Genomic DNA, 26,001 nt, shown 5'->3' on the forward strand with positions numbered 1-26,001 from the left:
AAGAGCTGACATGATGTTGTAAAAACTGTGTTAAGCTACTCTTCCCTGAGATGACAAGAAATTCTCTGGGCAGAGTGGGGCCGAGGCCTGTTCTCCCTACTAGGAGTCTCAGCCAACCTCAGGAGACAGTGTAGGGGCACATGGGAGACCAGAGGGGCGTGCAGAACATGCTTTCTGCAAGCAAGGGCTGGGACATGAAGCCGGAGTTATCTCCTCCCTCATGGGAAATCCTTATGCTCAGTCTAGGACTCTGGGTCCCAGGGTAAAAACTTTTTTTCTTTAATACTCCCTCCTATCAGTCTTGTTATGGCCACCCACAATTACCCTGTCTAGATGAAACAGACTTAATTGACCACTATTAAGTTATGAAGGCTCTTCCCCAGAATCTAACTTCGTTCCCCATGTGGGGAACTGGGCACTGTCCTACGTGCGTGGGGTGAGATGGAAAAAGCAGATGTCACCTCTGTCCTTAAATGTTGCCCCTGTTCAGTGAGGCAGAGAAGAGGCCACATTCGCACGCATCGGGTGTGTATCAACTCCATGTGACGGCACGTCACGTTCACTTGAAAACTTAGGAGCCTGCATCAGAGGTAGGAGGCAGGTGGCAGGGATGGAGACGGGTTTATTCCAGGGACAAGCTACATCCAAGGTCCAAAGACAAGCTGAGGGGGGATCTCTCAACCATGGTGCAGTTCCCCTGAATTTTGCAGTTTTCTTGCCATCTCTAGTGGTTTTACCAGAATACTTTCTCCAAGGTCACCATGAAGACAGAACCCAGTACACAACTGAAGACTAAACAGAAATGTGCCAGGCCAGGAAGTGCTGAGGACAAGGAGAGTGAAAGGAAACCTCACAGATTTCAAATACAAACAGAGATGAAAAGGAAAATCATTTCTAAAGGACTTAGATTCAAGGTATAGGGATTCCAGGATGGCACATAACGCTTGGGCGACAGCCAACACTATTCACTGATCATCAGGGGTAGAAGTCCCTGGGAAACTCCTGGGGGTAGGGGGTAGGGAGCAGTTTGGCAACTCTTACTTTACAATGCACGCCAGAAGAGGAAGCGGATGCAATGTGATCATAATGCAGCGGTTTGACCTAAGGTGCAAATGATCTGTCTGAAATGTAAGGAGATGACTGGCTTCTAGCAGTGTAATTTGAAAGGTCTGGCAGGTCCTTTGCATGGACAGTCCAGCCTGTGAGTGCTTGGCTGCCCCTCCTAAGAGCTATGATGACATCTAAATACTTAGGAAGCCCTGTTTCAAAAAGCATGCCACAGCTTTCTCCCAGGGTGATCTGAAACACAGGACACACTCATAGGCCACACCACTCCTGCTGCCCCTTTTAGGACCAGCCAGAACTCTGCTTCCCCTTTCCCAAGGTGACAGATGAGATGCTGGGGGATTTCAGGGGCCTGCACGCGTTCCCCAGACTGACCGTCGGAGCTCTGGTCCCTGCCTGGAATGGTGCAAAGTTATAACCCTTTCGTTATGGGCCTTTGGTTTGGAGCCAGGGGTCCTTCCCTCTCCTGCCTACCAGGTCTGGGTAGGACAAGAGGACATGAATGTATGGGTTTTTTTAAAGATTTTATTTATTCGAGAGAGAGAGAGAGAGAGAGAGAGAGAGGCAGAGACACAGGCAGAGAGAGAAGCAGGCTCCATACAGAGAGCCTGACACGGGACCCGATCCCGGGTCTCCAGGACCACGCCCCGGGCCAAAGGCGGTGCTAAACCGCTGGGCCACCCGGGGTGCCCGAATGTATGATTTATTTGCTCTCAAATATTATGTGTCTGAGTTCTCTGTGTAATGACCTGGGCATTTAAAGGAAAAGGAATTTACTCTTCATTCATCCTCTAAACTAGAAACTCATTCTTTAGGCAGGCTAAGATAGTGTGAGTCGTGGCATTTTTTTTCATGGAGCCCAGCAACTCCAGAATCCTTCAAGCACTTGGGAAGATATTACCAATCTGAGTCATGACTTTGGAAGAAGTCTGTTTGCTATCCCCATGTTAGGAGGAGGGAAAACAAATATAACAAAACAAACGAAAAGCCACCCTGGATGCAGTGAAAGGTGGGGACAGCTCAAGTGATCTTAAAAGCCAGAAAGAAGACCTGATTCTAGATTTCAAAAGTCCCGGTTTCTCCTTTACATTGCTCTGAAATACAGAGCCATAGCCCCAAGACATCTGCTGGGAAAACCATTTCCAATTTGGGCAGACTTACTGCCAGGTAACACTATCCAAACTTGCTTTAAGAAGGACAGAGTCTTAAAATGTGCAACACCACAAGGGCCAGAAATAGGAACGGGTGATGGTAGCCTGTAGGCAGTGCATCCCGCATGTTCTCTCTTGAAAGCTGGAGTCATGTCTCCGAGTGTGGGAAATGAGCACTGCCTGCTAGGGCTGCCGCCTGATGGACGGAGGGGGCAGGACCCCGCATAGCTCCTGAAGAGAAGCAAAAATGTGCTCTCTCCAAAAATAAACAGGGGGCAGGAGAGACTGAGAGTAAAGAGTTGGAAGCACGTGACCAGTGGTTGCGGTCCTGAAATACCAGCATTCTACAAAAAGGAGCCTGTGAGATGCAGGGAGCAGGCGATTCAGGAAACAGCCGCTTTATATGGCCTTATCCGAATGGGCCAGGATTCAACGAACTGGAATTACTCTGTCACAGGGAGCCTTTAGGGCCAGACTTGCTTCTGATCTTTATATGGTTCCCCCAGATTCTTAAGATGCCGAAATAGAAAAAGATGCTGCAGTGCCAAAAAAGGAGTCTTTTGGGTTTAGAAACTTCTCACACGCTCTTGAAAGTCCCGGAGAAACCCCTACAGTATGAATCAGTCCCAAATCCAAACGGCAACCTGTTTCAAAAATTCAATGCAAACACACACATAAATTCCCAACAGCAAAGACATTCAGTTAGGCAAGATGTTGTAGACTTCACACCCACCCTTCTATCTCCCAGCTCGTAGGGCCAACACAGCTCCCATGTTCAACCCTTGACTGTGGGCTAAAAGCAAACTTCTCTTCCTGTCTCTAGCAACCTGACAAAAGAGCCAAGAAAGGTGTTCTTATATCCTTGATGAGAGACAAGACTAACACTGATTAAGGACATGGGTACAACACAGGGGCTGGTGTGCATTCCTCAGACCTGTCCTCCAAGCCCACTTCCATCTCTGCCAACTTCTGCCTCCAGCCTCCACCCTGGATGTGACAACTAATGCACCATAGTTCAGTTTCTCCATCATGGATTTAAGGTCATGGAAGGTAATGGATATCATCTAAACTAAAAAGTGAACCCCTGGGAGTAAGCATAGCTCTTTCAAGATGAAATAGACATAACAAAATGTAAAATCTGTTTTAAGTATAAGAAAGAAACTTGGGTGTCAGTAGATGTTAAAGCCATTGGGTGAAAGATTGATTGATGGGGCACTAGACATTCTCATGGTGCCAAAGAATCTCCCTATACATCATGTGTAGTCACAAGGGAGAAAATGTTCCTTCACAACAGAGATACTTATCACAACCCTAACTCACTGATCAAACTTGGCAGCATTACCAGTGGGAGGCGAGGCGCTGCCACTCGAAGCACACAGCACCACCTGGGAAAAACTCCTGCTGCTAATGTTCATCAAGCCTTCTGATGTGATTTCCAGCTTACTGCAAGAATAAGAGTGAGAGCAGGAAGGAAGAATCAGACAAATCCAACGTGGGGGGTGGGGGGGACTCTATAGGACAACTGGCCCAAAAAGTAAATACCACTAAAAAGGTGTGTTTGTTGGGAAGACTATTCTAAATTAAGAGAGACTTAAGAGAAATGCAATGAAATGGTTCTTGATTAGATCCTGATTTGAAAAAATAGCCATAAACGACATGTGAGGGGCACCTGGGAGGCTCGGTTGGTTGAGCATCTGCCTTCAGCTCATGTCATGATCCCGGGGTCCTGGGATAGAGCTCTATCTTGGGCTCCCTGCTCAGTGGGGAGTCTGCTTCTTCCTCCTGTCTTTTCCTGTGTGCTCTTTCTCTCAAATAAATAAATAAATCTTTTTTAAAAAATAGAAGACATTTGATGACAACTGGGGAAAATGAATATGGACCGAGTAATAGTAGATTATGTTAGAGAACTGTGAACACTGTTGGGTGTGGAATTGTGGATTTTTATGAAAACATCCTCATTTTTTAGAGATAGGTACTAAAGTATTAAAGTGATATGTCATGATGTTTGCTTTGAAATAATTCAGCAAAAAATATATGACACATAAATATATATTTTAAAATAGTTTATAAATTATATTCATGCAAATATAGCTGTTATTGGTAATAGTGGAAGCTAGGTGGTCAGTATATGTTGTTCATTGTACTACTGTGTTTATTGTGTCTGTTTTTCTGGATGTTTATGATTTTAATGTAAAGTTAAAAAAAGAAGGAGATCAGATATATAAAGTTTAGGTTAACAAAAGAGACAAAAGACAGAGATGAGGAGGAGGAGGGGCACAATGAGGGTTGTTCATGAATCTATCTGTTCAGGGAAGACCCATGCTGAATAGGGACAGATATTCTTCACTTCATAGCTGGGAATTCTTAACATCAACACCCTGAGGACCAGAAAACAACTCTACACCCCAAATCTCTGGTCTTGAGATCCCTGTCAGAGCTACCAGTGACAGAAGAATGAGCTTTCTATACAAAGTGCCTCTTCACACCCTCCCCCAATTCAACTTACTGTGGATTATATTTTAGTTGTGTATATATACAGGTACGTGAAATTTGGGTAAGAAAAAAATGTAATGGAAATAACACTAGATTGGACACCAAGTAATCTAGGTCCTAGTCCTGATTTTACCACTGACTAGTTCCATGATTCTGGATTTTCACTCAAGCTAGAAGGGATTCCTCTCAGTGCTATAATTTTGTGATCCTAGGAGTCTATTAATTATGGTATTTTCAGTTCAAGGAGAAAGTATATAGGCTAATAGATATATATGATGATAGAACATTTATCATCGGTTTGAGCTGGTATGAAGGAGATGGAGACAAAGAGAAAAAGAGAAGACTAGGTACAGAGAAAAGTGAGAATAAGCAAAAAGACTTGGATCGATGGCAAATAAGCCAATCTAGGCAATGACAAAGAATATACTAATTCATAGCTAATGATAATAATACTAGCCAACATCCCTTGAAGGTTTGCTACATATCATAGCTTTCGCAGGATAGCTCTACAGAATCCTCATGCCACCACACACCACATTCACCAATGAAGAAAATGAAACTGAGAGGTTGACTCACCTACAGTCATCCTGTTGGAAAGTCACAGAGCCAAGATTCAAGTCTAAGTCTCTGACACCAAAGCTTGGCACTCAATCAGGTGATACATGAATTCCTGGACATTAGATGCATGCCAGCTAGAACAGGCTTGAAAAGACAGAGGAGCTACAGAAAAGACTGTCTGGGCTGAAACAAAAATTCCTAATAATGAGAGAGACTAGAATGACAAGGGTAAAGCTTGGGAAGACCAAACCAAAAGGACCATCTCCTTCCTTTACTTCCTGGGCACAGGGTAAGATGTTTCTGCTCATGACATTGTGTGTTCAATAAGATGGGGAGACCAGAAAGTAGCTTGGTCGAACCCTTACCTCTTTGGTGCAGTCAGCCGAAAGATGGGTTAAGGGTAAAGTCAGGATTAAGAAGCGATGCCAAAAATAAACTACACTGTCATTGAGCACTGGGCCAAACCATATTAAGATGAGTTCAATATAAATCTTCGTACTTAGAAAGTGGCTGTCTCACTGCATGTCACAAGATATGCTCCCCAGACCAAGAGAGCAGTAGGTTGAAGAATGAGTAACTAAATATGGGGAGAAGGGAGTTTGCCAGAAAGAAGGAAAGGGGACAAGCCATAGTTTTAAAGGAGGGGTGGAGGGACAGGTTGCAGGGAAAGGAGGGAGAGTCCTGGTTTCAAACTCTAGGATCATCACTTGCTGGCTGTGCAGACTTGAGCTAGTCATGTCTTCACTCAGCCTTCTTTTCCTCGTGTGAAACACAACAATGGTCCTGAGTTTTTTACAGATCCATTGTTAACACTAGAGACCATCTCTGGCACAGAGCACACAGTAAATGGTGGTGCTAGTGGCTGCCACACTATTTATCAGAATTCATAATGGTAATAAAATGCACACTTTGGAGCCAAGAATCTTGAATGCCTAGGGTTGAGACAACAGGAAGTCTCTGTCAGGCAAACACAGCAGAGACCTTTAGCTGGGGCTGCCTTGCACAAGTTTCCTTCCAAGGATCCAATTCTTACCTATTCCAGCCTCCCTGAAGACAGAGAAATTCTTTAAAGTTACCTGAATCAAGAAGAGGAAGCCACAGTTCTGCTGCTCACTGAGAAATAAATGTGATGCTTAGGACAATCACAGTGTCTGGCAATTACTCTGGTGGTGTGACACTTCACCAAATATTCCCACATACCCTGTAATAAAAGACCCATATCCCATATCCCATATCTCAGTACACGGTCATCAAACTGCCCACTTCAAATGACTCATGAGTTGGGGCTGCCAGCAGTTTGCTGAAGTGGCTGATCCAAAGAGAACATATTTCGGCCTCAAAAATCATTCTTAAAATTCACCCTGGATTTTTCCACCTTGGATGGTATCCTCTTAATCTCATTTCTGCCCCTCAGGGTCATCGTAAAGCAGCTGTTCCCTCTTCTTGGGTCTATACCTTCCAGACACTTATAAAGGAATGCCCCATTCCCCCATACTTTTTGCAGTCCAGCCAAAACAAACATTCCTTTCAACTTTCATCATAAATCAAAAGCAATACGTATCTGTCATTCTCTTAACTCCTCTCAGTTTGCTAAAATCTGTCTGGCATGTGTGAAGCCAGAAACGTGCATGATGTTGAGGGTGTAAATTCCCAGAACTCCAGAGGCAACCCCTCCTGGCACCTGTGACTTTGGATAAGAACAGTCTAGACTTGCTACCTCAACCAGATCCAGAGTAGAGTCACTTGGAGGAAGTTGAGAACAGAGGAGCAAGCTGTAACCTTTATGCCTTAAGAAACCTGATCTCTCACAAGATTCCTCAAAGGGCGATGATGGAAAAGAAAGGGAGGGAGCTTGAAAGAAGTATTAAACTGTGGGCTGGCGGTCCCCATCACAGAAGACCTAGAGAGAGCAATGCATGGCTCTACTCCTCGCTTGTCACCATGGTGAGATGCTGGATACCACAGGGCCCATGCTGCAGTTCTTTTTTATCCTGCCTCACTTGTGGAAGCAAGAGGAGAAGGTGCTAGCATATGCAAGATCATGTCCAGCAAGTTAGCACCCACACTTGACTCTACCTACCCCCAACATTGAGTAATTCAGTAATTACAAATTTTTTTAAAAAGATTCTAGAACTGATTTCCTGAACTTCGAAATTTCATGGGGCTGTCAATATTTCAAAAGACAAAGTTTGTTTGTGGGGAGTAGGAGGTGGTTGATAGTACAGAATTAACAGTTTTTAGTTTTGTTAAGAATCTTTTTTTAAAAAAAAAAAAAACCATTTCCTCTCATCATTTCACTAAAGAAGAGACTTTTTCAATCTCCCCAGAGGAAGGATACAAACCAGGAGTTTGATTAAATTTAGTTTATGAAAGACTTGCTACATTTGTTCTTGGTTTTCTCATGTTCGTAAAAACTTCCTCGTAGACTGTGCTTAAAACATGCTATGTTCAATATCTTATTCGGCTTGTCAGTTCAAGCCCAGCATTGATTTCTCAGGCTCTCATCCCCCCACCCCCACCCGCAATCCCCCTTTCTGGAAGGAGAAAGGCTGAAGGCCAGCCACTCTAGTCCTCCCAGGTGATGGTGCCGAACACAACAGGCATGACCTAGGTAGTCACTTAATCTATACGTTTTGCTACTCAGTTTGAAGTTGTACAGAAAGACCTCCCTATCCTTCAAATAATCCACTGCCAACCTCCCCAACTTTAGAGGCCTTTCTAGAGTAATTTTTCGGAGCACTCAGCACAATGTGTGCATGAATGGGCCCTGCCATCCTGGTGACTGCATCACAGTTCTCTGGGCCTCTTTCACACCCATGTTTCTGACCATTACTTCCAAGAGCACCACTGGGGTCAGAACACTTTCTGGCTCAGTAGCTAACGGACCCGAACGCCCACATTAGTTATCTTAAAACGAAATTGACATAATCTGTTTCTGCAACAACCACTCTCATTCTTTTCTTGCCAACAGAACCACTTGGAAAAACAACCACAATAGATTCTGAAACAATTCAAAAGCAATTGGCAGGTTCTGGATTCCGTAATGGGAGAGCAGTTTGTATCCTACTAACGTTCACACAGATAACAACTATGAACTCTGCATGAAATACATAAAACGACTATTCGAAGGCATAGGAGGGCAAACAAAAGCAGGCAGAAACTGGAGGGGACTTGACCCCTGAAAGACAAAAAAACTGTACTGGGTAAAAATCCATGTTGAAATGGATTTTCCCCTTGAGTGCACTCTTCAATCTGAGCAGCAACTGAAGCAGCTAGGACTCAAGCAGGAAGCTGCAGTTTTATTGGCTTGAGGACAAATTTGGGGGCTGCCAGAGTCACTAAAAATAGAAAGGGAGAAATCCTGGGAAGAAAGGAGCCCTAGATCTGCATTTAAACTCCCCTAAAATCCTTTAGGTCATACCTGAGCTGCATCGAGAACCCCAGTGAAAAGCAACTGCTAAAGAGATAAAAAGAAAAAAAAAAGTACAAAAAATTGCTGAGTAAAGATGAGACTGTGACTGCTGCTCCCTGCAGGGGACAGAAATTGGACTGAATTGCACCAGGTTGAAGGTACTTGGTATGTACCTTGAGTTTTCCATTGAAATCTCAAGTGAATAATACCTTAGGAGTAAAGACCGTGACCCAGGACTACAGGATTCACTCTAGGACTAAGGCAACACCAAACTAGACCTGACCTATTAAAGCTTAAAAGCAAGTCTTCATATGTTCAAGGTGCTCTGCAAATAATGAAACTGCCTACACTAAAGCAATAATAAACATTCTTCAGAGGACAGTAACATGATCCAGAGTTTCCGCAATGTATTAGCCACAAGATCCTGTGTACAAACAAAAACAACTGGACATGAGAAGAAACAAGAAAATGTGACCTAAAATCAAAAGAAAAACCAACAAAAACTGACCCCAAGATGACCTAGGTATTGGAATTAACATCTAAAGGTTTTAAAGCGCTATCATAACTATGTTCAAGGACTCTAAAGAAAAGATGATCAGAATGAGTGCACAAATGGGAGATCTAATAGAAGCAAACCATTAAAAAAAAAAAAAAAAAAAAGGAAAGAGGGATCCCTGGGTGGCGCAGCGGTTTGGCGTCTGCCTTTGGCCCAGGGTGCGATCCTGGAGGCCCGGGATTGAGTCCCACGTCGGGCTCCCGGTGCATGGAGCCTGCTTCTCCCTCTGCTTGTGTCTCTGCCTCTCTCTCTCTCTCTCTCACTGTGTGCCTATCATAAATAAATAAAAATTTAAAAAAAAGGAAAGAAGAACAAATGGAAATTTAGAACTTAAAAGTTCCATATCTGCGATAAAAAGTTTAGTTTGATGACAGCAGAAGAAATAGTCACTGAACTTGAAGACAGAAACAGAAAATATCTAGTTTGAAGGAAAAAAAAAGATAAAAGGGAAAAAATTAACAATGCTCTAGGGACAAAAAATATAGGACAAACCAATGAGACAATATCAAACAGTTTAACACATTTGTGATTGGAGTCCCAGGAACAAGGAGAGAGAAATGGGGTAAAGATATATTTGAAGAAATGGCCTAAAGTTTCCCAAATTTGGTGAAAAATACTGACTTACTGATCTAAGAACCTCACTAAATTCCAAGCAAATCACAGCTAGCCACATCACAGGCAACCTGCTGAAAACCAAAGAAGATAAAAAGGAAATCTTTAAAGCAGCAAGAGAGAGGAGAAAAGATTTACACAAAGGAGAACAATCCTCAGAAAACAATCAAGGCCAGAGGACAAAGGAATGAGGACCTTTAAAGTGCCGAAAGGAAAAAAGTTCTCAATCCAGAACTCTATGTGGATGGAAATATCCTTCAGAAATGAGAGTGAAATAAAAAATATTTTCAGACCAAGGAAATAGGCAGTGGTTCTTAGCAAATTCATACTATAAGAAATGCTAAGGGAAGTTCTTCAAGCTAAAGAGAAATGATGCCAGATGGAAACCTAGTTCTACCAGGAAGAAATGAAGAACACCAGAGAGTGGATAGATATAAGATTATCTTTTCCTCTTAATGTCTCTAAATGACAACTATTTAAAATGAAGCAACAGGTGGTACTGTGGAGTTTCTGAAGTAAATAATTTTAAAGTATGTGACATCACCAGCACACAGGATAACAGGGGTCAGTTGACTTATGCTGCTTGCAAGGTTCTCACATTTTATGCGAAGGGCTATAATAGTTACTCCATGTAGCCAGGGATGAGTTACAGATGTATATTCTATTCCCTGGAGCAACCACTAAAATAAGGTATAAAAAAACTATACCTAAAAAGCCAACGGAGAGACTAAAATGGAATATAAAAGCAACTGGCTAAACAGGCTAACATAATTCTCTATTATACTGGGTAAAGGCATGTGACCAAAAATGTTTCAGTCCATTGTCAATGACATTCAACATCAGTCAGTACCCATTTCCTGTAAAACACCATTATTAAAAAAATATTTTACTATCGTTCTGCTCCCTCTTGGTAATTATTGACATGCTATGTAATGAGAAGAAACCTAGCCTAACTAATGATTTCAATGAGGCCTTCTGATCACAATCTTCTGGTTCCTAACCCACTGGATATTCTTTATTCACAGCACACCATTTCTATCTCCTCACCTCTCCAAAATCTCAGCCTTCCCCCATGGAAGTCTTTTCTCTGGCAGTTCTTTCAAGTAGAGCCTATTCATTTTGTAAAACTCCACAAACCAGGACCCCGGGGGAGGCTCACTCCCCAAAGTTCCTCGAGACCATTAGTCTTCCAAATTTTTGTGGAACACTTCTCCTGAAACTCATATTGTTTGGCTGCATGGCCTCTCCTTCCTTCTTCGTGTCCGTCACAACAACCGCACTGAGCAGACTGATAAAAAATTGGGGTGTTACTGATCCACAACTGCTCTAAGCAAAGTCAATGCTCATATCAACAGTTCATCCAATGCTCAGCCTGGGAATTCCCTGACTCCTTAAACACCAATAACCTTGCTACTTATTCCAATATGTCATAACTAGAGCTGCTCCATCCCTGAAATATCCAGTCCCCTCCTTCTTTCAGCTGGATCCTCCCTGGTTCAGCCTCACTTACCTCCAATCTGTACTCCATACCGGAATGGGCTCTTAGCAGTTTCAGAGTATTCTAGACAGGGAAGGGATGCTATCAGGAGGCATTTTCTATGTAAGCGTTTCTTGTACACTGCCTAACAAGCTCTCCAAAGAAAGACATCTGAATCTCCATTGCTCTCATAAATTAGCTATGATTTATGATTTCTTTTCTCCTTATAAATAAGTATGTACTTTCATAGCTCATTTGGAGCCCATAATTCTGACTTATTTTTCTTAAATAAGGCCTTCAAACTATGTAAGTCTCAGGGTCCCCAAAACTTGGATCCATTCATGACCAATGCTTGCCAAAGTGCTCCTTATAAATTGCAAATTAAAAAAATAATAATAGGGGTGCCTGGGGGGCTCAGTGGGTTAAGCATCCAACTCTTGATTTCAGCTCAGCTCATGATTTCAGGGTTGAGGCTGAGGCCTGTGTCACGCTCCACACTGGGCATGGAGCCTGCTTGGGATATTCTCTCTCTCTTCTCTCTCTCTGCCTCTGTCCCCTATCCCCTGCTTACACGTGCCCTCTCTCTAAAATAAATAAATAAATTAATTAATTAATAATAACAATAAAAAGCAAATTTGATCATAGCTCTTCTGTTTAAAATCCTCATGCACTGGGACGCCTGGGTGGCTCAGCAGCTGAGTATCTGCCTGCCTTTGACTCAGGTCGTGATCCTGAGGTCCAGGGATGGAGTCCTGCATCGCCAGCTCCCTGCACGGAGCCTGCTTCTCCCTCTGCCTATGTCTCTGCCTCTCTGTCTCTGTGTCTCTCATGAATTAGTAAATAAATAACATCTTTTAAAAAAATTAAAAAAGAAATCTTCACGTATTTGCATCTGGAAATCATGAAAGGTCTATGAGCTACCCACAGGAATGAGAAGTTTTTCCAGTATGTTCTTAGATGTTCCAGTCCTGATGACTCCCACATCAGTTATCACTAGTTTTCAACTTTTTCTCTTAAGCTCCAGACCACATTTTCAACTGTTTACTTGACAGACCTCTTTGAAAATCCTGAGGGCAACTCAAATTCAACACGCCCTGAACTGAAACTACAATCCCTTCTTGCTTCCCCCACGACTGAGACTCTTAAACCCTCAGTCTCAAAGTTATCAGTATCTATTCAGTCATGCTCACTACATGCAGGGTGAACTCCAGACTGCCCTTGCTCCTGCCTCCAACAACCAATCTACTCCCACATCCTATCTGTCTTCTCTTAAAAATGTCTCTAGGCACTGACCTCTTCTTTTCACTCGCTTGGCCAGGTTTGAGTTAACTGTTTCCCAAAGTAAGGTACATAAGCCACCATAAGCAAGACAGGTGGGACACAGACATACCTTTTCAAAACAGCCATGCATTTTCATGTGAAATCTCAGAGACCATCCTATTGCTAAATTCAACAGATTCTGCTCAGGCCTTCTTAGTGACATCAAATACTCCTGACCCCTCCCTCCTTACCTTGGTTCCCGGACCCCACAGGTGCCTGCGTTTCCCCTCCCCACTCTGGCAGGTCCTCCTCCTCAACTCCTTTTTGTGAGACATTCTTTGGCTGTGTGTTCCTTAAACATGGATATTCCTTTGATTCTGTCCAAGGGCCTGTTCTCTTCTTATTCTATAAACTCTCCCTTAACAGACCTGGGCTTCTATTTACCACCTCAATACTGACTCCCAAATCTCTACCTCCAGCTCAGAGCCCAGTCCAGAGCATGCACTCCAGCAAAGCTTCTTGGATGACTCCAGCTCTCTCAAGCTAACCTGTCTCTACACTGAACGTAACATCCCCCCTCACCTGTCTGTCATTCACTGGACAAGTACCTTATTGAGGACCTACAAAGTGACAGGCTCAGGCGGAGCAGAACAGGCACTTCTAGAGCTTGCAATTAGTGAGGGACAAGGACATATATAATTATACAAAAATAATTACAAACTGCAGATGAAATGATAGAAAAAGTTTTTTTTTAAAAAAGCTAGAGAGTATAATAAGGAGAGGTAATGAGAAGGGTAATATTCTTATTTAAAAAGGAGTGATACTGGGATGCCTGGGTGGCTCAGTGATTGGGCACCTGCCCTCAGCTCAGGTCGTGATCCCAGGACCCAGGATCAAGTACCACATCGGGCTCCCTGCGAGGAGCCTGCTTCTCCCTCTGCCTATGTCTCTGCCTCTCTCTCTCAGTCTGTGTCTCTCATGAATAAATAAATAAATCTTTAAAAAAAAAAAAGGAGTGATATTCATGCTGAACCAAGTAGAGAAGAGAAGTAGGGGTCAGCCCAGGCAAGACTAGGGATGAATATTCTAGGGATCCACTCCAGTCCTGTCCATTCTATTGAACTATAGTATTCTAGGGAACTAGAATAAGTAGGGAACTTCATAAGCAAAGTGAAACTCTATGAAGCTACAGTAGGGTGGCAGGTGTGAAATGAGGAGAGAGATGTAGGCAAGTACCAAATCATACAGGTTCAGTAAGGATCAGGATTTTTTTTTTCTTTTTTTTAGTGAGCTCTCCAATGTGGGGCTTGAACTCATGATCCCCAGGATTGAGAGTGGGATGTTTTACTGAGTGAGCCAGTCAGGCACCCTTAGGATTTTTTTTAATCCTAAATTCAATGGGAATCTATTAAAGGGTTTTGAGTATGAAATGAATGATGCACATTTTTATTAGACCACTCTAGCTGAGCTGTAGGATGGCAGAAACAAAACAGAAGAGTCCAGTCATAGGCAAACTGCTACAGTTCAGGTAAGTTAATAGTGGCTTAAACCAGTTTGCCAATTCTTGATACTTTTTTCCCTAATAGGATGGTATTTATAGCCATAGATTCTGAAAAATCTTTGCTCTGGGACTCTTGTCTGAATATAAGTCAATTCTCATTACAACAAAAGTATCATTATCATGAAAATTTTCACATACCAAAAAAAAAAAAAAAAAAAGATCTCTGAACAAAAGCCAGTATTCTACTTATTCCAAACAGGAGTCATACCAAATTTTGACGTTCTAACAGAATCTGAAGTCTCTTGAATTGGGTCATAAGTAGGTAGGACCTGTGTTGTTAAATCACATGTATGTTCTTTTAATACCAATTAAGAATGCTGAGCTGCAGGCTCTCATCCTCCTGAGACAATGCAATAGCAATCTGTCATAGCCACCAATTTGGCTTGTATCACTGATCCATGTACATATATTTTTATTAAGCATCTAGCATATATACTTATAATAGCAGAATTTGGAATACTTAGTCTCTTATTTTGTGAAATTAAAGGACATGTTCTAAATCCTATCAGATCATGGCTAATTCAATGTTACTTCCTTTTTAAAAAAAAAAAGATTTTATTTATTTATTCATGAGAGACAGAGAGAAAGAGGCAGAGACACAGGCAGAGGAGAAGCAGGCTCCATGCAGGGAGCCCAATGCGGGACTCGATCCCAGGCTTCCAGGATCATGCCCTGGGCTGAAGGCAGGTGCTAAAGCCACCAGGGATCCCCTCAATGTTACTTCCATAATGGGCAGATTTCTCTCCAGGGTTCCTAGGATCTATATATAGCTCATATAAAGAATATATATATGTATATATATTAAAGAATATATATATGTGTGTATATATATATATACACACACGTATATATTTGTATCTATATATGAGAACAACAATCTACATACAGAGAAATTCTCAGAGGAAACTAAGAATTTTCAAGATACAAATGAAGTGTGAACACTGTAAACTACTAGTCTACTGAGCATGTCCTTATAAAGAATAAGCCACCGGGCAGCCCCGGTGGCTCAGCAGTTTAGCACCACCTTCAGTCCAGGGCGTGATCCTGGAGACCTGGGGTCGGGTCCCATGTCCAGCTCCCTGCACGGAGCCTGCTCCTCCCTCTGCCTGTGTCTCAGCCTCTCTCTCTCTCTCTCTGTCTCTCATGAATAAATAAATAAAATCTTAAAAAAAAAAAGATAAGCCAGGAGAGCTACAAGTCAGCAATACTGTAGTTGGCACACTTTTGAATTTTTCTTGACCAGTAAACATAAACACATACAGTGGAGTGTAATGGCTGCACTGAAGATTCATCAATGAAAGGCTAGAAAACCACAGAAAGGTCAGTCGAATATATATATATTATCACAATATTACCAATTATTTTAGTGTCATATAAAAAACATTGGCCTCATATTGTTCATTTGTCAAAAAATACAAGGGAGCTAGTTTTAGAATATTTGAAAACCATTTCATTGCTTGCAAAAGTCACTTCCAACCATCACTCCATCACTGGTAGGGTCAACTGCTCCTCTAAGAAACTTGGCAATGCCATGCTTTCTCCCTTACCTCCATGACTTGGCATATGCTCATCCCTCCACTTGGGAGTATAATTTTCTCTGTACCTTCCCTGGGCTCACATCTACTCATCCTTGAAGTCTCACCTCAAGCATGATTTTTTCCTCGACAATCTTTCTGGATGTCCCCCAGAATAAAAAAGGCTCAATGTAGGTATTCATGTATTTTTCTGTGTTCACCCCGATCTGGCACTTACTTCTCTGCAGCCTCCAGATCAAAGTTCTGAGAGGAGAGGGAGAATGTCGGGTTTATTACTATATTGCCAGCTCCAAGCACAATGTCTGGCATGTAGAAAATTCTCAAGCCTGTTTCACAAGCGAATGAATGAAAAAATTAATAGATATTACCTTCTGCTCAAAGGTAACTGAAGTCACCAAGGTCACTCTTGCCCTCCTCATTTTCTACCCATATTTCCCCAGAATGACAGAATGATATAAACCAGCAATTAAAGATTATTCTTTGGAAAGACTGACAACCTATACATAGAGGGTTGGGTTTTGGAAAGAAGAAAGAGACTAGCAGATAACTGGTCTGTTGCAGAGGGAGAAGTGTCACCAGAGGAAACAAATAAAATAGGCCTCTCCCTGCACAAAGAATTCTCAACAAAAGGGCTCCTTGTCCAAATGTTTCTGGTCCTAAGGGCCAGTCAGTTCTAAGATATATGAATACCTCCATTATCTTGAACAGAATTGCAATTGAAGCTAACTGGATAATACCTTATCCATGACATGGATAAACAGTAATAGCATATGCCAGGCACTATTGGAAGAGCTTTATACATTTTCTTATTTAATCTTCCAACAACACTAATAGATAGCTACTACTGTTATCTCCATGTGATCTGTTGAGCTGAGGAACCAGGCTTAGGATTGGTAAGGAACTTGCCCAGGGTATATACCTAATGTTTGGCAGAGGGGGGTATTAAAGACAAGATGATAATCCTGTCTACTTCTCAGGTTCTGCAGAACACAAGAACAATAGCTAATATGGGGCACTGGGCTAGACTCTACAAATATTTCTCACCTAACCCTGTCCACGGGTGTCAAAGAGGACTTTCAAGTGCTGTTCAAGCACCACCTTTCAATCCGGGACCTGCTGAAGTTCAGCAAGGGTGATTCTCCCTGCCTTTACAGATAGCATAATGAGTCATAAGCTGTCCAAGCGTGTCGTGCTAGGACAATGAAAGAGCCAGGCGCTAGAAGAGAATCTCAGGATGCTATTTCCAATGGCAGACTCTACCCTCAGTTGACATTCCCTCCCACACAGTGGTGGCCCTAGGGATAGTGAGTGATGTGCATCGCCCACCCTAAGAGAGAGTTCAAAACTGAAGCATGCAAAGCACGACATAAATATGAAGTGTGGAAAACACATTCCTCACAAACAGTTCTACATCAAATTCCCTGCATCCCTACTCAACGACGTTATCAGAAGCATCATTCAACCCAGCCCATTGGAGTGCGCCTACGAAAAAGGCTGAAAAATGTGACCAATCAGGAAAGTTATTTTTGTGAGAAAGAAGAAAAATGTCACCAAAAAGGGTCAGCAGATAACCCTATGGGGCTGAAAATAGCTGCCTGGTTGGCAGAGTAGTCAGGGAACAGGCGGAGGGCGAGAGACGTCATGCAAAGCGCCGAGGGAGCTCCAGCTGAGTGAAGCTGCTGAGGGATGAGGAAATTGGCCTAATTTGGGAACATGAGCCCAACAGCATTGCTCAGATTCCTGCGAGAGAATCTGGCTAACTTTCAGTTCTGCGTCCTAGGAGGAACACTGAAGGGATTGGGGGGGGGGGGTGGAGAGAAAGGGAACAGCTGTGACTCAAACATTTCTCCAGACAAGTGGACGAACAAGGGTCATCAAGTGAGAACCTACTCCTGCTCCAGAAGGATTCCAAAGGAGTAACCCAAAAGCCTGTCTGCTCTTCTCCAAAAGCCTTTCTCCGCTGGGAGGTGTGTGTGTCTACCAACCTAGCAGGAGTCACAGAGACTAGATTAGAGTCAGAAATGAGCTCAGTGACACTGGACCAGTCATCCAACCCCTCAAAGTCTCAGTGTCTTCATAGCTGAAATAAGGTAAGAGGAGTACCCATGTCCAGAGCTACCATGAGGCTTACCCAGGACACTGCATGCAGTTAACAGATGGATAGCAATCAGGCCAACATAAGCCAAAATTATTAAAAAGACAGTCTCCAAACTAAAAGTTAAGCCATGAAGAGGAGGAGAAGTGCTTATCCCAAAGATAGGCCAGACCTAAACAAGTTTTGTCCGAGATTACTTTTCGCCAATCCCATTATATGGTAGTGTAACTTTATGGTCTTTTTCTGAAGGAGCTGTGTAAGAGCAGAATCATTTGAATCAACAGAAGGTGAAAAATCAAGCAGAGAAATTCAGTTTGATTCTCAGAGCTGCCCAGACCAGAGAAAGTTCTACGTTGCAGACATGTAGATACCCGTCATGGAACTACTTCTCAATAAAATTCTCAGTAACCCACTATACCAACCTAAACTGCCAGCTGAACTCTGCATCCAGTAATCTGAGCCTGATTTGTGACAGGCGGCCCCCAAACCCCAAAAAGCAGAAGACTGCAGTCATAAACTTTCTTAATGCTTGTCCTTTCTTGAGATCCCTGTGAGCCGGAGACTGTGCTATGACACTTTACGTGCATTACCTAACTTCTTTAGGACAACCCGAAAGAAGCAGGTACAACTCTAATCAACTCTGAGCTAGTGACTACATGGAGAGCTCATCTCTCAGGTTACTCAGTAGATAGTTGGAGCTAGTAGATAGTTGGATAGTAGTAGATAGTTGGAGCTCTTCCAAATTATTTGAAATTTACAGGATGACCAGGCAAATAAAGAGACATTCCCTCTCCTCTTAGAGAAGGAGGAAACGTTTAACCACTTGGGAAGTGAGCCAAAGGTCAAGGCAAAGAGCCCCAAGAGGTTACAGAGAAAAAGGGCAGAAGGAAAAGATCCAGAAGAGTTGGCAAAGGCAACTCAGTCCGGTATCCTGGAATTTCAGGGGATATAATTTTTCACTGATCTCTCTGCACAACTTTAAATGAGAACTCTGGAGAAGAATGTGGATTTTTTGTTGTTACTATTAAAAATAATTCTTCCCTGTCATACCTAAATCTATGATAAAAACCTTTATATGAATTCTATTTTTATTTTTATTTTTTAATTTTTTTAAAGTAATTCTTTTTTTTTTAAGATTTTATTTATTTATGATAGACATAGAGAGAGAGAGGCAGAGACACAGGCAGAGGGAGAGGCAAGCTCCATGCAGGGAGCCCGGGACTCCAGGATTGAACCCTGGGCCAAAGATCCCCTGAATTCTATTTTTAAAAAAATTATGGCACATCTGTTGCAAGTTGCCTACTAGTTGAGAGCCATTCTCCCTGACCCAAAACCCCAATGTTATGGCTGTGGCAACACACGTTGTTGAAAGGTCCCTCAAACCTTAAGGTGGTTTTAAGAGCCAGTTCTGACCAACAAAATGTAACTAGAAGTCTCCGTGGTGAGGTCTCTGGCTACTGTTTTCCTCATAAGAAGGAACAAACATAGTGGACATGCACTTTGAACTCTTCAACTATTGCCCCTCTTCCTGCCTAGAATGCAGATCTGATCTCTGGGGAACAACCAGCCATCTTGCAGCCATGGGAGCAAGTCACAGGCTCCAGACGGTGGAGCAGGAGGAGAGAAGGGGCCAGGGTAATGCAGGATGTTGCCCAGTGACTACACCTGCCCTGCTCTGCCCTCCATTGGACTTCTTGCTATTAGAAAAATCATGCCCAGGGCACCTGGGGGGCTCAGTCCGTTGGGCGTCTGACTCTTGGTTTGGCCTCAGGTCATGATCTCAGGGTTGTGAGATTGAGCCCCATGATGGGCTCAGTGAAGAGTCGGCTTGAGACCCTCTCTCTCTCTCCTTCTGCGCCTACCCTGCCTGTGCTCGCTCACATGAGCTCTCTTTCTAAAAAATAAATCCTAAAAAAAAAAAAAAAAAAAAAAAAAAAAAAGTTGGAGGAATGAAAGAGGTTGAATAACCTCTTAAGTCCTAGGGTTCACGTGTGGCCAAGCCAGCAAGCCAGGATTTCAATCCAGGCGTGGATGACCCCAAGGCCTGTGCTCTTATCCACTCTTCATAAGGAATGCTCACTGCACCCAGAAAAACATAAAAACTGCCTTGGATCACTACTAGTCTACCTATGGAACATGAGTCAGATCCTCCGAAGAGACTTCCAAGTCAGTTTGACAAGAGATCAGGCTCCCCTCCTCCTATGTGACTGCCCTTTAATAAAAATGGCAAAGCACTGTCCAATCATCACCTATTCACTAGTTTACTGAACAAACACACGTGTGTGCAGTGCTTTTCAGTTTACTGAAGCACTGTCAAAGGCACCTCTCTCTGAATCCCCACATCAACCTGGTGGTGTTGTTACCATCCCTTGACAGATAGTGAAATAGGGGATTAGAGAGATTAGTAGACTTGTTCAAGATCCAGGCAATTAGCAGAGCCCGGTCTCAAGCAAGCCTCGGTTTTCTGGTGCCAAGCCCTGTGTTCTCTCTACTCCAGCAGACTGCCTCTCTGCTTCCTCCACCAGAACGCCCAACCCCACCACCTTGCCTCAAAACAAACATTCCTACCTAATTCTACAGAAATTCTACTGTATGTCTGACAGCCCCCAGGTACCATGTTTACATTTTCATGGGTGGCTTCACCATAGAATATAGTTAGCAAGAGGACAAAAATAAATACATCAGGTCATACACTCAGAATTGGAATGTAAATGGGCACACACAAAAGTCTTGGGATCTAATTTTAGAAAGAAACAGCCGAAAAGTCCCACACAGCACAGTGAGCATCTGGCCCCGGGGGAGGTTGCCCACACCACTCTAAACCTCAATCAACCCAGGGAAAGAAGGAATCTTGATATTCTGACTGGCATGCCACTGTCAGAGGCACCAACCGGGTGAAGAACAGAATGACTTTTCAGCATGCTCTCCCAGGAAAATGATAAAGCCCAGAGGTAAATGTCGGGCATTCCAGAAAGGCTGAAATCCTTAAAAGTTCATCACAGTCTATGACTCGGAAGTTAGCTGCTCATAGTACTGACTCTCCCCTGGGAGCCAAAGGGAAGGTGATGGGTAGGTGAACAATGTCTAGAAGCTGATCCAGCCTAGAAGCTGATTTGGTGTGGGGGTTACACAGGGCCTCAGGACCATCACATCATTCCAGGATATCCCAGCCCACCACAAGGCCATCACCTAACCCCTACAGGTGGCTGGAACCTCCTTCACAATTATAAGATGTGTGAGTAGTCTTTCTGGCTGCCAGTGACCACAGGAATCTAAGTTCCATTATGACAGGAGATTTTTGTTTCTTTTGTTCACTGAAATATGCCAACTCTCTGCAATGGTGCCCGGCACATAGTAACCTTCAATAACTACTTGTTGAACGAATTACTGAAAGATTTGCTATTGGGATGGATCTTCCTATGTCTGCAGTCTAAAGTGGCCAGAGGCCAAGAGGAGACTTCCATTAACCTAGCTTTTGCTCTCAGAAGACATACACTACTGCAGTTCAAGCTCCCTGAGGCCCAGGGTTGGGTAGGATATGTGTTCTTTCACCATCTTCTTACATTATACCACCGTCCCCCTTAATTGGCCTCCAGTGCACCACTACCTACCCATCCCCCATCCTGCAACACTCTTCCCCAGCCTGTGATGGCCCTCATTGCACATCGTGTACTTCACCCCTGACCCCATGCTGTCAGCTGCATGCCTGTGCTAGGTACTGTGAGTGACAGGCTGCCTCCCAAAAACTCACCTCTTACAAGGGAGTCAGTCATGGAAACAATTAGAGTACAATGTAATAAGCACTATAATATATGGGCAGTGGCCAAAGTCATACATGGACAACCCTCAGGCCTAATCCAGCTCTTCTGGATGATTTAATTGTTATACTTAGTTGCTAACCTGTAAAAATGTGTTGCTTTCTCATAAAATTTTAGATTGCCAGCATCTCTCAGAAAATCAGAGGATCTGGCAATACTGGGCCTGTATTCCCCACAGCATCAGTCAGCTTTAGCTAGATAGTGGTTACCTCTTTACAGGGGACATGTGACCTCTGGTTCCTTCAGTCCAACTCCCAGACTTTCCCTCTGTCTCCAGGCAATGAGGCCAAGGGTCAGCCACCAGCTCCTCTGTGCTGGCATGACTGTTATCTGAAAGTAATGATTCCCTGCACCCACATTTCTACAGTAAGTGAGAAAGTAAAAGATAAATTTAAAAACCATGTGGAATGCTTACAGAAATGCTGGAGTACTTACTTTCTACGCAAAAGAAAGTGAAGAATATTCCTACCTATGCGATACATAAGTAAGTGTCCCTATGTATTGTCCCCAGCATGCTTTGCTTATGCACCTGCCTAGCTCCTTAGGCTTCTCAGTGTAGATGCCCTCATCTATTTTACACCTACCATGGCCAATGAACTAGGTAACTGAGAAGCCGTGTCCTGCTGTGTGGGAACTCACTGTCTAGTGGGGCCGACAGATACATAAAAAAAAATTAGCGTGCAATGTGAGAACATATAGATGTCCTGTAAGACACTCTATAGGCACCAAGGAGAAGGGTTCCTAAGGTAGCCCAGGGAAGTCAGGAAGAGCTGACAGACGAATTATCCTAAAACTGACTCTTGAAAAGAGTAAAATTTGTTCAAATGGACAGGAAGGTGCAAAGGGGCTGTGAGTAAACTGCCAAAAATAGTGCCCTGGCATTTAAAGTGTTGCTCATCAGGATTACCCACCCTCCACGGAGCAACTGGATAAATTCCCACAATTCCAGGCCACTCAGAAAAGTTTCCAGGAAAGCGAGGCCAGGACTAATCCCCTTCCTGCCTGAAAACTGTAGCAAGTGCAGGTCACCACTGAGAGCAAACATCCAGCTGTGTAATCCAACCTTACGTCACCAGCATGCCTCACTGGCATCTATTCGGCAGAAATAAAAACCTGGATTTCCACTGGATTTTCAAACTTCCCAGTCCCCTGCTTCAGCAAACTTAAGAATGTTCTTCACTGAGAACATAAAGCAATGCACAGAAACTATTCTGGCATCAAAGGAAAAACGTTCCTCTTTCATTTCTTACTAATAGGACAAACGCCAAGGAAGGGAATTCCCAAATCAAGATAGGAGGAAGGGCTGGCATTATAGAGAAGAAATATGGAATATCAAATCCTTGCTCATTAAGTAATTACTAACTCTTGGAAAACTTTTTTTTTTTTTAAATACTCACCTCTCCAGTCAGAATTGAAGAGTTCTTTCCACTGAGGTGATTCTCAACTTGAGATGATTCCTGTTGAGCTCGGCGACCCATCCTGGGCCCCTGTAAGGAGAGATGAGGAGCACTGCTGACCTAAACATCTTTGAGCCACTATGAGGATGGGAATTCTGGGAAGGTAAGCAAGGACAGGATTTATGATGACATGGAGGAGGATGGGATTTGAGTAAGTTGAATCTATTTTTCAAAAATGCTCCACACACTTAATACAAAGCACCTGACACCATTTCTATTTGCTAGGAAAACACAACATTCCTGGATTAATGATCACACGTTTCTCTTTTAACTGCCATAGATCTTTCCTACCCAAAGAAATGCACACAGACATTCCTTTAGAATGAACAGAGACCTCATGCCAAAGCTCAGGGAACGTGGTAAAGGCTCTCATGTTCCTATGCAGGATTCTAGAAAGGCCTCATTTCAAAGCTGCAGCTTGGCATGAAATTGTTATTAAAAAGGCTTTTTCAGGGAAAGAATTCCTAAAATGCATGGCAACTAGTACTAGAGAAATATAGACAGCATTTGCTTTGACGCATATACTAACTGGACGTGTGCATCGAAATAGCAAAGGAAATCTTTTACAAGAATTTTGAGACATCAGCTTCCGAAATCAGAACACTTTAAATTCTGAGTCATCAAATGAACCATCTGCAGGTGTTTCCCAAAGCCTTCCTGGGGTAGAGGCTCTGTGTCTCAAATGCTTCCCAGCACAGAAACAAAACTTTATTTAAGCAGACTAGTGGATGCTGAAATATTTCTATTTTCATATGTTGGCTTTTCTAAAACCAGCAGTAATATAAGCCCTTTTAGATCTCATTGGATGTGGCTTCCCTGGATTCTCACAGGGACTAGGACTGAGGCCATTTCACAAATGTGGAAAGCAGGGCCCAAGAAGGCAGGTAAGTGGCAGACGTAAATTGAAGAGCAAAATCTTCTGCCTTCAGATCCTCAGTTCTTTCCACTATCTCAGCCTGGAGTTTCAGTTTTCAGATATTCTAAGAACCGCCTGCACCAATACACTGAGAGGGGTTACACGTGGGTCGCCTAAAAACCCCTATGTACTGCTTACTTTTCCAATTCTTATCAATAATTTAGGTTCCAGGGATGACGGAAACCATCTTTCTGAGCAGCCACCCATTTTCTTCCCAAGGCAGATAATTCCGCCCGTTTGGCTATCACTCTTTCCCCTTTATCCGAACATTTAGTATCAGAACATGGCATACTACGTGTAGTTTTGCCAAAACAAAAATTAAATGATCTTGTCTCTAAATGCAGTTTACAGATGGTTTCTCTAATAACTGTTAAGTATTTTAAGGTTTTAAGCTTTTTGAAGATCCTGCCTAAATCCACAGGAATGACCTGTAGCAAAACTACTTTACTATATTTAAATGTACATCTATTGTAAATGTAGAGCCTGTTGATTGTCCATCTTCCCCCGCTGGATTGTAAGCCCTCCGAGGACAAGGAATTTGCTGCTTGTTGTTGCTGTTTAAGACTTTATTTTTTCTAAATAATTTCTATACCCAACGTGAGGCCTGAGATCAAGGGTCGCATGCTCCAGACTGAGCCAGCCAGGGACCCCTGTGGGTTTTTTTTTTGTTTTGTTTTGTTTTCACTGCTATAGCTCCAGCACCTAACACGGTGCCTGATACACAATGAGAACTCAGTATTTGTTGAAAGCATGAATGCATAACTACATTCTCAGAGACTAAAACAAGTTCACATATCAGAAAGACCCAGTAACCTGATACTCTATTTGGTCAGTCAAGCAACCTGCTTTATCCTAGAACACTATATTCTTGCCTCCAGGACCTTGGAGGATGGCTGATGTTACCAGGGCCCTTCAAAAGCACTTAGAGCCTCCATAGCAGAAGGTAAAAACCTGCTGCGTGCCCCAATCTTCTAGGGACTGTGATCTTGACAAATTTTTAAAGGTAAGAAAGGCTTGATGCTGGGGATCCCCGTGTGGCTCAGCAGTTTAGAGCCTGCCTTTGGCCTGGGGCGTGATCCTGGAGTCCCAGGATCGAATCCCACATTGGGCTCCCTCCATGGAGCCTGCTCCTCCCTCTGCCTCTGTGTGTGTGTGTGTGTGTGTGTGTGTGTGTATGTGTGTCTCATTGATAAATAAAATCGAAAAGAAAGAAAGAAGCTTGATGGGATGGTAATGGAGCTCAACAACATTAAGCCTGGGCCTTGAAGCTAGATCAATGATCTACTGACAATGTACATAAGTGGGTAAATCACAGCCTCAGGGATCCCTGGGTGGCGCAGCGGTTTGGCGCCTGCCTTTGGCCCAGGGCGCGATCCTGGAGACCCGGGATCGAATCCCACATCGGGCTCCCGGTGCATGGAGCCTGCTTCTCCCTCTGCCTATGTCTCTGCCTCTCTCTCTCTCTCTCTCTGTGACTATCATAAATAAATAAAAATTTAAAAAAAAATCACAGCCTCAGAAGCCACAGCAGCTAACTTCTAAGAACCTAGCACGTGCCAGGCACTGTATTAAATGCCTCCCATACACCACTCCATTTCACCTTCACCGAAGCACTTTGAAGTAGATGACATCTCCATTCTAGAGATAAGGAAACCGAGGTTGGGGAGGGTTCGTTTAATATTTGAAACCTGAGTACAGTTGACACACGATGTTAACTTTTTTTTTTTTTTAACCCCAGTAAGCAGCTTCACACTCCATTTGACCTCCAGGGCCCCCAGCACCTGGCCACTGCTCCACGTTATAAATCCTAAATCATAAACCTAAGGTCACGCCCACCCACCCCCGCCCGTGGGAACTGCGGGCAAGGAGAGGCCCTGCCAGCCGGCCTGCCAGCCTGCCTTCCATGCGTAAAACGCTGCGGTTCTGACATGAACTTCCGGCACGAGAAACGTGAGGGGGGGAGCCTTAGGGTGGGTGCAAGCGCGCCCCCGGCCAGGGCGCCCCCGGGCAGCCCCCCATACGCTCCTTCCAGGTG

The 26,001-nt window shown here is 43.4% G+C and overlaps 1 protein-coding gene across 1 annotated transcript in view; it reads right to left on the reverse strand.

Moving 5' to 3' along the window:
* Nucleotides 1-26,001, reverse strand: part of IFT43 (intraflagellar transport 43) — an 82,301-nt gene that overhangs the window by 55,925 nt on the left and 375 nt on the right. Inside the window, exon 2 of the mRNA XM_055304446.1 lies at nucleotides 22,991-23,080. Within this exon, the coding sequence (XP_055160421.1) occupies nucleotides 22,991-23,080 (90 nt within the window). The remainder of the gene's footprint in view (nucleotides 1-22,990; nucleotides 23,081-26,001) is intronic.

Source organism: Nyctereutes procyonoides, unplaced genomic scaffold (genome assembly GCF_905146905.1).
Source record: "Nyctereutes procyonoides isolate TBG_1078 unplaced genomic scaffold, NYPRO_anot_genome, whole genome shotgun sequence".
NCBI lineage: Eukaryota > Metazoa > Chordata > Mammalia > Carnivora > Canidae > Nyctereutes > Nyctereutes procyonoides.